The sequence below is a fragment of the Sesamum indicum genome, linkage group LG8, assembly GCF_000512975.1.
Source record: "Sesamum indicum cultivar Zhongzhi No. 13 linkage group LG8, S_indicum_v1.0, whole genome shotgun sequence".
NCBI classification, from domain to species: domain Eukaryota; kingdom Viridiplantae; phylum Streptophyta; class Magnoliopsida; order Lamiales; family Pedaliaceae; genus Sesamum; species Sesamum indicum.
The window spans coordinates 16100426-16116155 of record NC_026152.1 but is presented as its reverse complement, the minus strand read 5'-3'; the positions used below and the strand labels follow the sequence as shown (position 1 = coordinate 16116155).

The window sequence follows — 15730 nt, the reverse complement described above, 5'->3', positions numbered from 1 at the left end:
CACACACGCCACAAACACACATACACACACACACACACTCCACACACACACCCACACAAAATGGAAGTAAAATATGTTCTACCGTGACACACACACATACACACACACACCCTCACACACACGCACACAAACACACACACACATACCCATAAATAAGCATAAAATGTGGCGAAACTAAAGTGGCAACCTGCACGAGAAAAAGAGTTGTGTAGATAGAAATAATGACTTAGAAATTGAAGAATAATGTCAAATGTAAAAAGTCGCAGATGACATTCGTTGGAGTAGAAGATAAAAGCAACACTTCACTTCTTCTATGTTCAAAATAGACGTAAAACATGTTCGACCGTGACACACACACCTCCAAACTAAAACGCACACACACCCACACAAAATGGAATTAAAACATGTTCTACCGTGACACACACACATATACACACACAGACAGACACACACACACACCCACACACACGCACACAAACACACACACACACACCCACACACATTCACATAAAGACACAACACACATACACCCACACAAAATGGAAGTAAAACATGTTCTAGCGTGACACACACGCACACACACACACACACGCACACACACCGCACACGCACACAAACACACACATCACACATACCCGTAAATAAACATAAAATATAGCGAAACTAAGATGTCAATCTGCACGAGAAAAAGGGTTGTGTAGATAGAAATAAAGCCTTAGAAATTGAAGAATAATGACAAATGTAAAAAGACGCAGATGACATTCGTTGGAGCAGAAGATAAAAGTAATACCTCACTTCTTCTATGTTCAAAATGGACGTAAAATATGTTCGACCGTGACACACACACACTCCAAACACACACGCGCACACACACACACACACCCCACACATACACGCGCACACACACATACACATACACACACACACACACCCACACAAAATTGAAGTAAAACATGTTCTACCGTGACACACACACATACACACACACACACACCCCACACACACACACACACACACCCCACACACAAACACACACACACACACACGCACACAAACACACACGCACACAAACACACACACACACACCCGTAAATAAGCATAAAATATGGCGAAACTAAAGTGGCAACCTTCACGAGAAAAAGGGTTGTGTAGATAGAAATAAAGACTTAGAAATTAAATAAATAATTTCAAATGTAAAAATACACACACACACACACACACCCCCAAACACACGCACACAAACACACACACAGACACACACCCACACACACACCACACACGCACACAAACACACACACACACAATCACACACACCCGTAAATAAACATAAAATATGGCAAAACTAAGATGTCAACCTGCACGATAAAAAGGGTTGTGTAGATAGAAATAAACCCTTAGAAAATAAAAATTAATAGCAAATGTAAAAAGACGCAGATGACTTTCGTTGGAGCAGAAGATAAAAGCAACACCTCACTTCTTCTATGTTCAAAATGGACGTAAAATATATTCGACCATAACACACACACAGGCACACACACCCCACACATACACGCACACACATATACATACACACACACCCAACACACACACACACACACCCACACAAAATGAAAGTAAAACATGTTCTACCGTGACACACACACACACACCCCCACACACACGCACACAAACACACAAACACACTCACACACACACACACGTAAATAAGCATAAAATATGGCGAAACTAAAGTGGCAACCTGCACGAGAAAAAGGGTTGTGTAGATAGAAATAAAGACTTAAAAATTGAAGAATAATGTCAAATGTAAAAACACCCACACACACACACACACTCCAAACACATACATGCACACACACACACACCCCACAGATACACACACACACACACATACACATACACAGACACACCCAACACACACACACACACACCCACACAAAATGAAAGTGAAACATGTTCTACCGTGACACACACACATACACACACACACACACCCACACACATGCACACAAACACACACACACACACACACACACACACACACACACACACACACACACACACACACACACACACACACACACACACACACACACACACCCGTAAATAAGCATAAAATATAGCGAAACTAAAGTGGCAACCTGCATGAGAAAAAGAGTTGTACAGATAGAAATAAAGACTTAGAAATTGAAGAATAATGTCAAATGTAAAAATACACAGATGACATTCGTTGGAGCAGAAGATAAAAGTAACACTTCACTTCTTCTATGTTCAAAATAGACGTAAAACATGTTCGACCGTGACACACACACACCCCAAACACACACGCACACACACACACACACCCGTAAATAAGCATAAAATGTGGCGAAACTAAGGTGACAACCTGCACGAGAAAAAGGATTGTGTAGATAGAAATAAAGACTTAGAAATTGAAGAATAATGGCAAATGTAAAAAGACGCAGATGGCAGTCGTTGGAGCATAAGATAAAAGCAACACCTCACTTCTTCTATGTTCAAAATGGACGTAAAATATGTTCGACCGTGACATACACACACGCGCACACACACACACACCGCACACGCACACAAACACACACACACACAATCACACACACCCGTAAATAAGCATAAAATATAGCGAAATTAAGGTGTCAACCTGCACGAGAAAAGGGTTGTGTAGATAGAAATAAAGCCTTAGAAATTGAAAAATAATGGCAAATGTAAAAAGACGCAGATGACATTCGTTGGAGCAGAAGATAAAAGCAACATCTCACTACTTCTATGTTCAAAATGTACGTAAAATATGTTCGACCGTGACACACACACGCACACACACACACATACACATACACACACACACACACACACACACCCACACAAAATGGAAATAAAACATGTTCTACCGTGACACACACAACCCCACACACACGCACACAAACACACACACACATACACCCGTAAATAAGCATAAAATGTGGCGAAACTCACGAGAAAAAGGGTTGTGTAGATAGAAATAAAGAGTTAGAAATTGAAGAATAATGTCAAATGTAAAAAGACGCAGATGACATTCGTTGGAGCAGAAGATAAAAGCAACACTTCACTTCTTCTATGTTCGAAATAGACGTAAAACATGTTCGACCGTGACACACACACCCTAAACACAAACGCACACACACACACACCCCACACAAACATGCGCACACACACACACACACCACAACACACACACACCGCATACACACACACACACCCGTAAATAAGTATAAAATGTGGCAAAACTAGTGTGACAACCTGCACAAGAAAAAGGGTTGTGTCGATAGAAATAAAAACTTAGAAATTAAAAAATAATGGCAAATGTAAAAAGATGCAGATGGCATTCGTTGGAGCAGAAGAGAAAAGCAACACCTCACTTCTTTTATGTTCAAAATGGACGTAAAACATATTCGACCGTGACACACACCCACACACACCCCACAACACACACACACCGCATACACACACAAACACCTTCACGCGCACACAAACACACACACACACACACCGCATACACACACAAACACCTACACGCGCACACAAACACAGACACACACCGCACATGCACACACACACCCCCCCCCCCCCCCCCCCCCCCCGAATAAGCATTAAATGTGGCGAAACTAAGGTGTCAACCTGCACGAGGAAAAGGGCTGTGTAGATAGAAATGAAGACTTAGAAATTGAAGTATAACGATAAATGTAACAAGAAACAGATGGCATTCGTTAGCGCAGAAGATAAAAGAAACACCTCACTTCTTCTATGTTCAAAATGGAAGTAGAACATGTTCTACCGTGACACACACACACACACCAAAAAAAAGACGCACAGATAAGTAAATGGAAAAGCCGAAACATGGAGGGGCATCATTCAGCAAAGCTTCTCCAGTTCTGGTCGATAAAATTGAAAAAGAAATGCAGTTGTTGATTAGAACATATAAAAATATACTCCTTGACATCATGATCTCAACAAAAACCTGCTATACCAGATCATGATTTTCAGAGAGGTTGATCCAGAAACTAGAATATTAATATAAAATCATTGCCCTAATACAATTGCATATGTAAAACACACTAGGAAATGTTGCAACCTTCTTTGCTCCAATAATAGTACTGGGTTCAAAAGAACAACAATAGTTATGCTCTTCTTGATGCCCACAGGCAGGCTTCGCCCAAAGCATTGAATAGCAATCAACAAATAAAACCAACTTTAAACTCAATAAAATTCCAAAGCATTACTGCAATATTTCAACTAACAGGACCGATCACATATCGAAATCACATATAGCATACTCAGTAAATATCATAATTCTTACAACTAAAAGAACAAAGTAATTAAAATGATACATTACATCAAACTGAAAAACATCAAATGCACCAAACTAATGCATTATCCACTAAGCTAAAGTGGGTTTCATCAAGAAGCTCATCAACCACCAGATTAAAGATTGAATAGGGCACACTTAGCAGCAGTTTAGAGGAACCTTAAAAGCATAAGACATATCACCTACTGTAGAAGCTAGTCCTCTTCATGGCGATGTTTCCTGATGTTCTTCTCAGACTGCTTCTTGCCCTTCCCACTCGCGAATCATCTAAAGCACTAACCTCGTAATCAGAGTGTGAATATGCCTTCCTGCTCCTCCTTTTATGCCGTCGATCAGCAGAATCATCAGAAGAATCATCATCTGAATTATGGTGACTCCTCATCCTCCTCTTCTCCTTCCTACACTTCCTCTTTCTTCGCCTGCGTTTCAATTCCTGCAATTTACCTAATTCAGATAAGTGCCTTCAATTTCTTAAAAAAAAACAAAAAAAAAATAGAAAAGTACCTTCAAGGTAATCCAACTACCTATACTGCTCAAAAGCAACATGAGATCAGAAAGTAAAGTAAAATCCGAAATGCTATGAATACATGGGATGGTTAACAGAAAGCAATTAGCATTGACTTAGCTTTGTATTTACTAAGGCATTTAAGCAAAAGCCCAAGCGACAAGAAACATAAATTACACAAGACGTCTCAACCTTTAACAAAGTTAGCATAAAAACTTGTAATGGATTTTGATTGCTTCATGAAACTTTCCTCTTTTTCAAAAAGTTAAAGCTAGTGTCTCCTTCCAGTAAATGAATCATTAACTTTCTAAAGAAGAGCCACAGAAACAGTTGTGTCATGTATCAAGCAACACCGCAGATTCAACAACTTATAGGCCTAATATCCTGGTTTCTGCAATACCAAAACCAATATGTATGAAACTGCCCATAAGTACCTGAAGGCAGAAAAATAACGGAATGATTAGTTCTTTACATGATAAACAGTAAGCCTCATGTAAGCACAAGCACGAGTCAAGCATCAGCTACAACATATATAACTAATTAATTGTTCCTGAGCAAAAGGACCATTCTCCCTCTTCCATGCAAGTACCCAAAAATCAATGTGTTGCTACAGAAACTACCATGTGATTCAAGGGTGAAAATTATAAAAACCGCTATTAGCAAGAAGGAAATCAAAATGGCTAAACACACCAAAGTCAGGGTTCAAAACTACAACATTTTGTAGTGGTTGCTGGCAACCAATTCAAGAATTGGTTAGCAGATCATAACCACCCAAGTCATTTATCGAATTTTATCAATCCTCCACTCATTTTCTCTCACTATATCCCCTCTGGTAAATTAAATGAATCCAAGACCACTCTTGCTAACAAGATATATTGTAAGGAAAAAATAAGATGAGCAATGCACTCTCTCCTATCCTGTTATTGCTCTTCGTTTTAATAAATAGTCTTTCATATCAGCCAAACAAAAATGAGAATGCACATCTATGCAAGTACACAAAAATGTTACAAATGACATAAATATACCATAAAGACACACAATACCCGTAATGAGCATAAAATGTTGCGAAACTAAGGTGACATTCTGTATGAGAAAAAGGGTTGTGTAGATAGAAATGAAGACTTAGAAATTAAAGGATAATAGCAAATGTAAAAAGACGCAAATGGCATTTGTTGGCGCGGAAGAAAAAAGCAACACCTCACTTTCTTCTATATTCAAAATGGAAGTAAAACATGTTCTACCGTGACACACACACACATACACACACCCCACCCACACACACACACACCGCACACACACACACACACACACACACCCATAAATAAGCATAAAATGTGGCGAAACTAAGGTGACAACCTGCACGAGAAAAAGGGTTGTGTAGATAGAAATGAAGACTTAAAAATTAAAGGATAATGGCAAATGTAAAAAGACGTAGATGGCATTCGTTGGCGCGGAAGATAAAAGCAACACCTCACTTTCTTCTATGTCAAAATGGAAGTAAAACATGTTCTACAGAGACACACATACACACACACACACACACACACACATACACACACACACCCGTAAATAAGCATAAAATGTGGCGAAACTAAGGTGACAACCTGCACGAGAAAAAGGATTGTGTAGATAGAAATAAAGACTTAGAAATTGAAGAATAATGATAAATGTAAAAAGACGCGGATGGCATTCGTTGGATCAGAAGATAAAAGCAACACCTCACTTCTTCTATGTTCAAAATAGACGTAAAACATGTTCGACCGTGACACACACACCCCACACATACACGCACACACACACACACACACACACACACCCGTAAATAAACATAAAATGTGGCGAAACTAAGGTGACACCTGCACGAGAAAAAGGGTTGTGTAGATAGAAATAAAGACTTAGAAATTGAAGAATAATAGCAAATGTAAAAAAACGCAGATGGCATTCGTTGGAGCAGAAGATAAAAGCAACACCTCACTTCTTCTATGTTCAAAATGGACGTAAAACATGTTCGACCGTGACACACACACACCCCGCACACACATACACGCACACACCTGCACGCGCACACAAACACACACACACACACGCACACCCCTGCACGCGCACACAAACACACACACACACACACCCATAAATAAGCATAAAATGTGGCGAAATTAAGGTGACATCCTGCACGAAAAAAAGAATTGTGTAGATAGAAATAAAGACTTGAAAATTGAAGTACAATGCAAATGTAACAAGACGCAGAGTGCATTCGTTGGCGCAGAAGATAAAAGAAACACCTCACTTCTTCTATATTCAAAATGGAAGTAAAACATGTTCTACCGTGACACGCACAACCCACTACCACACACACAGACCCACACACCCCACAAACACACACACACACCCCACACACACATACACAAAAAAGATTCACAGACAAGGAAATGAAAAAGTCGGAACAAGGAGGGGGCATCATTCAGCAAAACTTTTCAAGTATGTGGTCGATAAAATTGAAAAAGAAATGCATTTGTTTCTTCGTACAAATTATTACATGGAAACGTTAAATAAAGGATAAAATTAAAAATTTATGCAATTTTCTTTGCTAACATAGGCATTTTTCATTAAACCCTAAAAGGAGGAAGTTCGGTGTAAATAATGCATTTTTTAAAGGAATGTAAATATAATTTTGAACTTTTTCTAGAAAGAGGATAATTTTATATTTTTAGAGAATTCTAAATGTAATTAACTGTTAAAGTAATTAAATATTTTAAAGAGAAGTTACTATAATTGAGCATATTTCAGAATAATTCATGAAATGTAATCGAACTTTCAGCCATAATTTTGTGAATTTGTACTAACCAAGAGGTGTAAACATAAATTTTCAAATTTATGTGTAATTAAACCATGGAATCACATAATTATCCCTAAATTGTCCTTTTCTATTTGTCAAATTTTACGCTATACGTATATGAAATTTTAGTGTGATACAGATCTTATTTGAACCCATTCACTCATAACACCAAGAATCAGGTACAAGCATTCTTCTTGTTAGAACCACATCTTCCCCATTCTTTTCTATATGTTTTCCTCTGTCAATGTGTTATTCAATCTCATACCACTTCATTCTGATAACTTTGGGGATCTCCGTGGATCATCTCCTATTGGGGATGACAATTAGGATGAGTAAATTGGAGACCTGCCTCGCCTCGTCATCTCAAATGAGGCGATGCCGAGTTCAAATAAATAATCGCATCCTGCTCCATCGCTACAAAATCAATAAATAAGCAAATCATGATATAACGCAAGAAGTTCATCATCTTCTTCATTAAAGCGTGAACCAGAAGCAGAATCAATACGAAAGGAGGAAATACATCAATCTTCTTCAACCTACCACTAACTCTACAGAAACATAAATTACATTTATTACTACAAACTTATTTCGCTTTTCCATTTCAAATACACGGGCATAGTCAGCCACATATAGGCCGCCCATTTTGCAGTTCGTCCACAAGCATAGCAGCACCACAGGACTTATGAATTATCATCAAGCATCATCGACAACAGCAACCCTTGAACAAAGTCACTTCTCTTTGCCTTCTCCTCCTGATCTTTGATTGACATGGGAGGCTGCTGCACTTTTCTGCAAAACAGAATCCAATAAAGGAGATTACGTTAGCAGTTTGAAGGGCCGTAGAAACCTCAAAAGAAATTTAACACCGAACAAAACAAAGTTTTGGGAAGCTTAACTGGACTATAAAAGTGTCGTAACAGCTACCCAGATAATTAAGTTATATTACCATATAAGATCTCAATGGCGCAGGATTAATATCAATTCTCCATTCAACAGGTTTGTAGGATTTTATTTCTCTATCATCAACAGACATTTCAAGATACAGTAACCGAAGCATGGAGCAGGAGTTCTAGAGCCCCAAAACAAAAGAAAACTTATTCTAAGTGAAGACACTCAAAGCGTCTAAAAAACCATGTAGTTTGATATATAATTTTAAGCTAAGCATCTCAGGTGTTGCAATACATTATGATCATAACTTCAGCAGGGATCACGTTGAAAGCCAATTCAGCTATCTGATACCACTCTAACTTAATGGAAAGATGAGGATTAACTAAAGTTAAAGACATCTAGTAGAAACAAAGATCTATAATTGTCCTCCAGAATGTCAATCCCTCGACATACTTCACTGGTCTCCCAATATTCACATGCCTCTCTTCTATTTTCCTTTCTCCCTCTCTACATCATTGTCGACCTAACTTTGCCATGTCCAGCTCCTTAAATCTAAATCCTTCTCCCAAGAGGTTCGGCTAATTGTCTTTGCTAACAACCCCAAGTTTACCGTGACACCTCCATAAATTTGAGTGCAGACTTAAGTATGCTAAAGCCTGTGAACTGAAGCATTTAAAATTCTTGGATTCATCCTCATGAAGGTACGTGCTTTAAATTGATCTGACGCCTAGCTAGGGTGTCCATGTAGCTGGAGAAGAAAAAAAACAAAATCTATACCCACACCAAGAAAGATTATATACTCCCCCCCCCCCCCCCCCCCGCCCCCAAAAAAAAACCCCCAATTTCACCTAATCCTGTAAACCTCTCTTCGACATGATACGTCAACCAGCCCCAGTGCAACCAACTGTACTTTGTCACCAACATAATAGGATGCAATGCCCACCAAAAACCAGTACTCCCCAGTTCTCCACTTCAATCTCTTGGTAAACTTGATTTTTAATCCAAGTAATACTTGAGCATGTGCAAGATTATGGCGCAGCACGCATGGAACTCAGGCAAGTAGATTTTGCTGTTCTGATCTGCAAGCCAGAGTGTCCACACCCTTAAATTGTTGTCTCGGATGACCATATAACAAGCAGCAGGCAAATAGAGAACTGATGGGAATATTCAAGAAATAACAAAGAATAAAGACTTCTTTCAATACTTGTTGAGGAGGAAGGAAGAAACGTGAAACAAGAAGCAAGTCATCACCGATGCCTTTGAAGTGGCAAACTATTCCGCTACCATCCTTAAAAGTGAACTGCAGATTTTTCATCCATGACTTGCAATCTAATTATGTTTGTTGAGGCTACAAGCCACAATTAGCTGATTCAGTCACCAGGATCAACAACTATGTTGACCTGGATATAGATAACCCACAAGCAAACAAACCAACAAGACAAAGTCCCATAACATTGATTTGTTCGGTGATATAGTTTTCTTCCTATCTCTGTGTCATCAGGTCTATTCACTGTGAGTATTGCTATAAACATGAATGTTTGATGAGAGAAAAGGTGCAGATAGAAGAATATGGAATAACACATAAAAGGGAGCAGATATCTCAAATTGAAGAACCTGAGCTTGTTTTAGGTGAACTACACTGCTAACATAGTGTTGATTTCACCGCATCAAAGTTTTGTCAGAGTTTAAACCAGTCCGTAGTAGAATAAGCAAATAAAAAAATACTTATATCTTTACCAATCATACATGAAGTTGAGCTCATGGTATGCAAACCCAAGTTACCCAAGAAGGACCAAACAACAATTTTCAAGGACTGACTACTGTGTCTATCACAATTACAACATAATCTTTTTGCAGCTCTTATTCATGATATTTGCTGCTTATAAGTATCTAACGGATATAAACATTTGTCACCAAATTCAACATTGAAAAAACCAGTGAACACAATAATGCATTAATAAATGATAGAAAGATCTAGACAAACCTTACAAATGGAACTATCAACTTTTCCAAGAAAATGCAGCAACAAATGCATACCTTCCTTTCACTAACAAACTAAGAAAATTTAGATGCTTAACAGGCAGCAGCTTCAGGACTTTATAAGCATGTCAAATACTTCAGAATTTGCAGAGGTAAAGAAATTTAAATGGTGCAACAAAGTTTAGCAATCAGCCACAGAAAAAGAATGATGAAACAGTGTCTATTTATCCTTTCAGGAAGATCAGGTTAGACATATCTCCAATTTGTAGCAAAATGGACTGGGATCATGCACATAACCAGTGAGTTCAGATCTTCTGTCACACTTTTAGAGTTAGCACTTTGTCTCAAATATGCATGCTTTGCAACTAGCAAGCATCCAATTTTAACTATTTTGGGGTCCCCATATAAACTTGTCAAAGAATTACACTAATGTGACACAAGTATCATATAAAAAGGTGAGCTAGAGATCTTTTGCCACCGGATGCTGACATATGACATATGTTAGGGCTATACAACCATAGCAAGAACCGAGGGACAGAAGCTGTCTATTACCTCTCTGAAATGCTATCAGTTGAGCTTTTCTTTACTGATGTTGACTCCGTTGAAGAGTGTGATGGAACATTTTCATAATCTTCGACCATCGGCAAAATGAATGATGACAACAGCGGATCTGGCGCTGCATTACTTGAAGAAACTATGCAGGAAGACCCTCCAAAGAGGGACTGCAAATTCCCTTCTCTCAGCTCCCTCCTCAACAAAGAAAGAGTAGAATGTGAACCAGCTTTTCGTGATTTTCTCTTGCGCTGCATGTAATCTCTAGTCAAGGAACTCATAATGCAAGGTTAAGTTCTTCTAGCATAGACCCTTATTGCATGAATGAAAAAAAAACAGCTATTGGGGAATTGACATAATCTTGCACTTCCAAAATTTCAAGAATTTATGGTCAGGGTTACTTTGAATAACCAAAGAACCAATTGCATGTAAGACGACATTTCTTCTATCATTCATAGAATCTCGTACAAATCCTGGGGTGACATATAAGACTGCATAAGAATATAAATTTGAATTAAGAAACATAGAAATGATCCCGTAACTGAGTTCAAGAGAAGTACAAAAATAACTGAAATGCAAACTAAGAAGAAGGATATCTTAAAGACATTCCCATGTTGCAAGGTAATATGAGCTACCATGTCGACACCCACCCTCATCGCGCAAACTGGACATACCTGCAAGGATATACTAATTTTAATATCACTTGAAACAACAAACATTGGAATTACTATCAAATAAAATATGCCTGAAACATAGGGAAGAAAAAGTTCTTTGAAAATAATTCAGATCATTCTTGAACGCTTGTGATCAAACTAAGTTCTCAAGAGAAAATTCTTTTAAAAGGAGTTCCTTTAAGAATGATCAAGGAAATAAATCTTGAGAAGAAAAATAAACAGAGTGGGATGGAACAAGCTTAGGAATTCTGGTAACATCTCCTAAACCACCGAAGCAGACAAAGTCTGCTTAGAGTTACTAAATTCAGAATTGATCCATCTCTCTCCTTTTTCTGCACAAACTTTGAAAGCGGAGAATGGTTTACCCCATGATATATGTAAAGTGTCGTCTCTGCATATCCCATAACAAGTAATAAATTCTCAAACTTTATTGATATAAGAGAATCACCAATGATTATCTAGTTCATTCAGTCTCAGCTTTGCACATCAAATGATGCAGCAGTTAAACATCTCTTAACGGTTTCGGTGCAACTTCAACATTTCATACATAATAATATAAGTAATGGAGAGGACAATAGAACTTTACCCCATTCCTGGCTTCTACAGGATGCTCATCATCAATGTGGCAACATAGTCCCACAATATCAAAATAATCCGTACAAAAAGGGCATGGATATTCCTCCCTTATGTCATCATCCACGTCTATTTCCTCAAATCCCATGAGCATTTCTGCATCAAAACTATCCCATTTCATTCCTACAAAGGATACCCATCAACCCCAAATGCTAGAGTGGCATAAACACATGTTCTGATGCATAACATACCCCAGCAAAGATCCAATTTTTAAGGAAACCATTTAACGTTCAAAATTACATATAAATCACTGGTGAAGTGTTAAAATACCCAAACACAAATTAAGTCATTCACACACACAAAAACTCAGAGAAAACCAAGCATAACAGAAAAAACACGTTTACTTTCAAAATCCCTAACTTCGAACTTAAATCGCACCTTCAAGAATTCCACATAGATTAATAATTCAACAAAACCTAGACCGAAAGAATTCAATCATTAACATGCGACTCACAGCATCACACATGTAAACCCAACAAAAACAAAATTCCCGACCAAAACTAAATTAATTCGACCACTAACTAGAAGCACGTAATAAAATTACCCATTAAACAAAAAGCTGAAATATTGGATAACGCGTTTACCAGATCGAGATTGAAGAGCAGTTTGGTAGCGCTTGGAAGCAGAAGAGAGACGAGCAGCCCAAGAATTAGCATCCATGGCTTTCCTTTTCTCAACCTCAAAATTCAAAAAAAATTGAAAATGGTTTTGCAAATCTAAGCTCTCTTCTTCCCAGGAGCTGATTAAACTAATCAAGGGTATGCCTGATCAGTGAAAAATCCTTGCCCAGAAATTCTTCTTGATTTATGAATCTTTTATGAGGAGTGAACAAGATTACGATGATGAGGATATGAGAGACAGAGGGAGAGAGAGCGAGAGAGAGAGATAAAGCGAAGAGGGCTTGCCTTTGCGAGGTGAAATGAAAATCCACCGAAAGGAAGAAGAGAGTTGTCTTCCACACACCTTTTATATTGTTTTTTCTTTCTTTCTTTTTTTTCCCCTCTTTTTTGCCTTTTCCGGATTTTGTTTTCCTGACAGCCCGATGTGTTGTCTCATCCTTATTACTCCCAAATCTATGATGAGATTTTGAGCATAAAGTTGGAAGTTCCCGGTAAAAACACGACAAATAAATTACATTAACATTCCTCAAGATTGCGTAGAAAAACATATAAATGTTTTTTATATTTTATAAAATTATAAAATATTATATTTAAATTATAATTATAAATATAAGTATACTCTTTATTAAGTTATAAAAAGAATAACTATGCTCTCCTCTCTTGAGGTTTGATTTAATTACACATAAATCTCATGTAGTTTGAGAACTTACATCCCGAATTTATTGATATTAATGAAAAAATTGGAAAAAAAATATATTTACCCCCAATTGGCTTAGACGTATAGTAGGTCAAATAAATCTTTTTTTTATTAAATTACCCTTATACGTCCTCATACGTTAATGAATGTGGGGAGCTATATTTTCACCATTATAAGAGTAGTTTAGTATCAACAAATTTGGTAAATTTTGACTAACGGATGGACTTATTTATTAGACTAAAGCAAACCACAAGATGCTAAATGTAATTTTCAAACCACATGAGATTTATGTGTAATTACACCAAATCTTATAGAATGGGAGTGTAATTATCCCAAATTTAAATAAGCATTCTTTAAGTTATATTGCGCTAACCCCTTTAAAAAGTGTAACTGTATTATTGCAGGGAAAAAAAAGAAAAAAAAATTATTTGTATATTTAAATCTAACCTTAAAACGTGTCAATATAATTTACGCGAAAAAAATTAGTGTCATCTTTTTCCAGTAAAAAGGATAAATATTTGTATGCCAAGATTGTGAATTTCAACTTATTTGGGGGGGGGGGGAGTATGTTTATAATTATGTATCTTTTACTTTATCTTAAATTTTATATCGCCAAAAAGCATAATTTTAAATGAATCTACTCAATCACCAAATCGGCAAATACCTCTAGGACGAAGCTAGTAAAGCTCGAATAACAGCATTGAAAGATGCTTCCCCGATTACTTTCTAGTTGCCCACTGCACTCCACGTCCCCATTTAAGCATAGACCAATGCCACTTGACACTTCTCTGAATAACTCGAATATATATTATAAAAAATAAACAGTCATAAAATTTTAATTTTAATTACTAAACTAACCCACTATCATAGGTCCGTTTTTAAAAAAAAAAATCAAGTGATGTCCTTTTATTGAATGTTGTTAGGATTACCCATTTATTCAACCTTTTTTTTTTTTTTTTTTGATAATTGAGAGCTTTGTTTGGAAATAAATTTTAAATGAATTTCTAAAGATGACATTTGAAAAATTAATTAAATATTTTATTGATTGATATTAAATAAATTTCTACATAAACCGCATCGCTAAATCCATTTTTAAAAAAGGAGAGAATTAGTGATAATTTAAATTCATATAAAAGATTTTCTCAATTTAAATTTGGAAATAACTTATATTCATATCAAATATTCCTTTAAATAATTTGTAAATACTTTATACAAACGTTTTCAAGTAAATAAACAAATAGCTCATACTCTGCTGAATTTTATTTCCCATGCGACTCCAAAACCTTGCATCTGTTTTCATGTACTACTCGTTATGACACGTTGTATCTACGTGCATATATAATAAATATTTTTTTACGTTTAAAATATATATTATAAATGAGAACAAAATATACAAATAAATACATTATATTAAAAAAAATAAAAGAGAGAAAACTAATTTATTAGTTAGAGTATAATTTGAAAAGTTGACTAAGTTAGTTATCTTATTAATTGAAGGACATTTTTTACTTTACAAAAAATTGGTGTGGCGATGTTTAGGATAAGTGGCTTTATCATGACGTTTTTTGTTACTTAATTCAAATATTTAAAATATATATTTTCATCTTTTTACCAACAATTCCTATTGTCAATAACACATAAATCATGACTTAAGTGAATAAACAAAAGATGTAAAATTATACTTTTATTCTTATAGGACATGGAGGACAACACTTTTAATTTTTTATCTAAGGGCGTTTTAATTTGGTTTTACAACTAGAAAAAATCCATAAATTCAATCTCATTTTTAGTTTTTCGTAAAAAAAAACAGACATATTGCACGTGTCCAGTAGTCAATTATTTTGGAAAGAAAAATAATTATATTTTTTGTCTTATAAAATATGATAGTATTTTACTTTACAAAAAATTTAATTTAATTTTAAAATTAAAAAATTCGACACATTTCGTCTTTTATCTTCTGAAACGAACTTCCCAATCCCCATGCATCG

The 15730-nt window shown here is 36.4% G+C and overlaps 1 protein-coding gene across 2 annotated transcripts; it reads right to left on the bottom strand.

The window, feature by feature from the left end:
* On the bottom strand, window positions 8140-13373 carry LOC105168946 (protein DEHYDRATION-INDUCED 19 homolog 3-like). 2 transcript variants are annotated; one of them, XM_011089169.2, is made up of 5 exons: window positions 13010-13373; window positions 12379-12521; window positions 11715-11792; window positions 11119-11375; window positions 8140-8487 (listed from the first exon to the last, which is right to left on the bottom strand). In XM_011089169.2, the coding sequence occupies exons 1-5, from the start codon at window positions 13083-13085 to the stop codon at window positions 8379-8381; spliced, it is 663 nt and encodes a 220-aa protein (XP_011087471.1). In that variant the 5' UTR covers window positions 13086-13373; the 3' UTR covers window positions 8140-8378. The 2 variants fall into 2 exon arrangements, with proteins under 2 accessions (XP_011087471.1, XP_011087470.1); XM_011089168.2 differs by having other exon boundaries at window positions 12379-12548; window positions 13010-13372.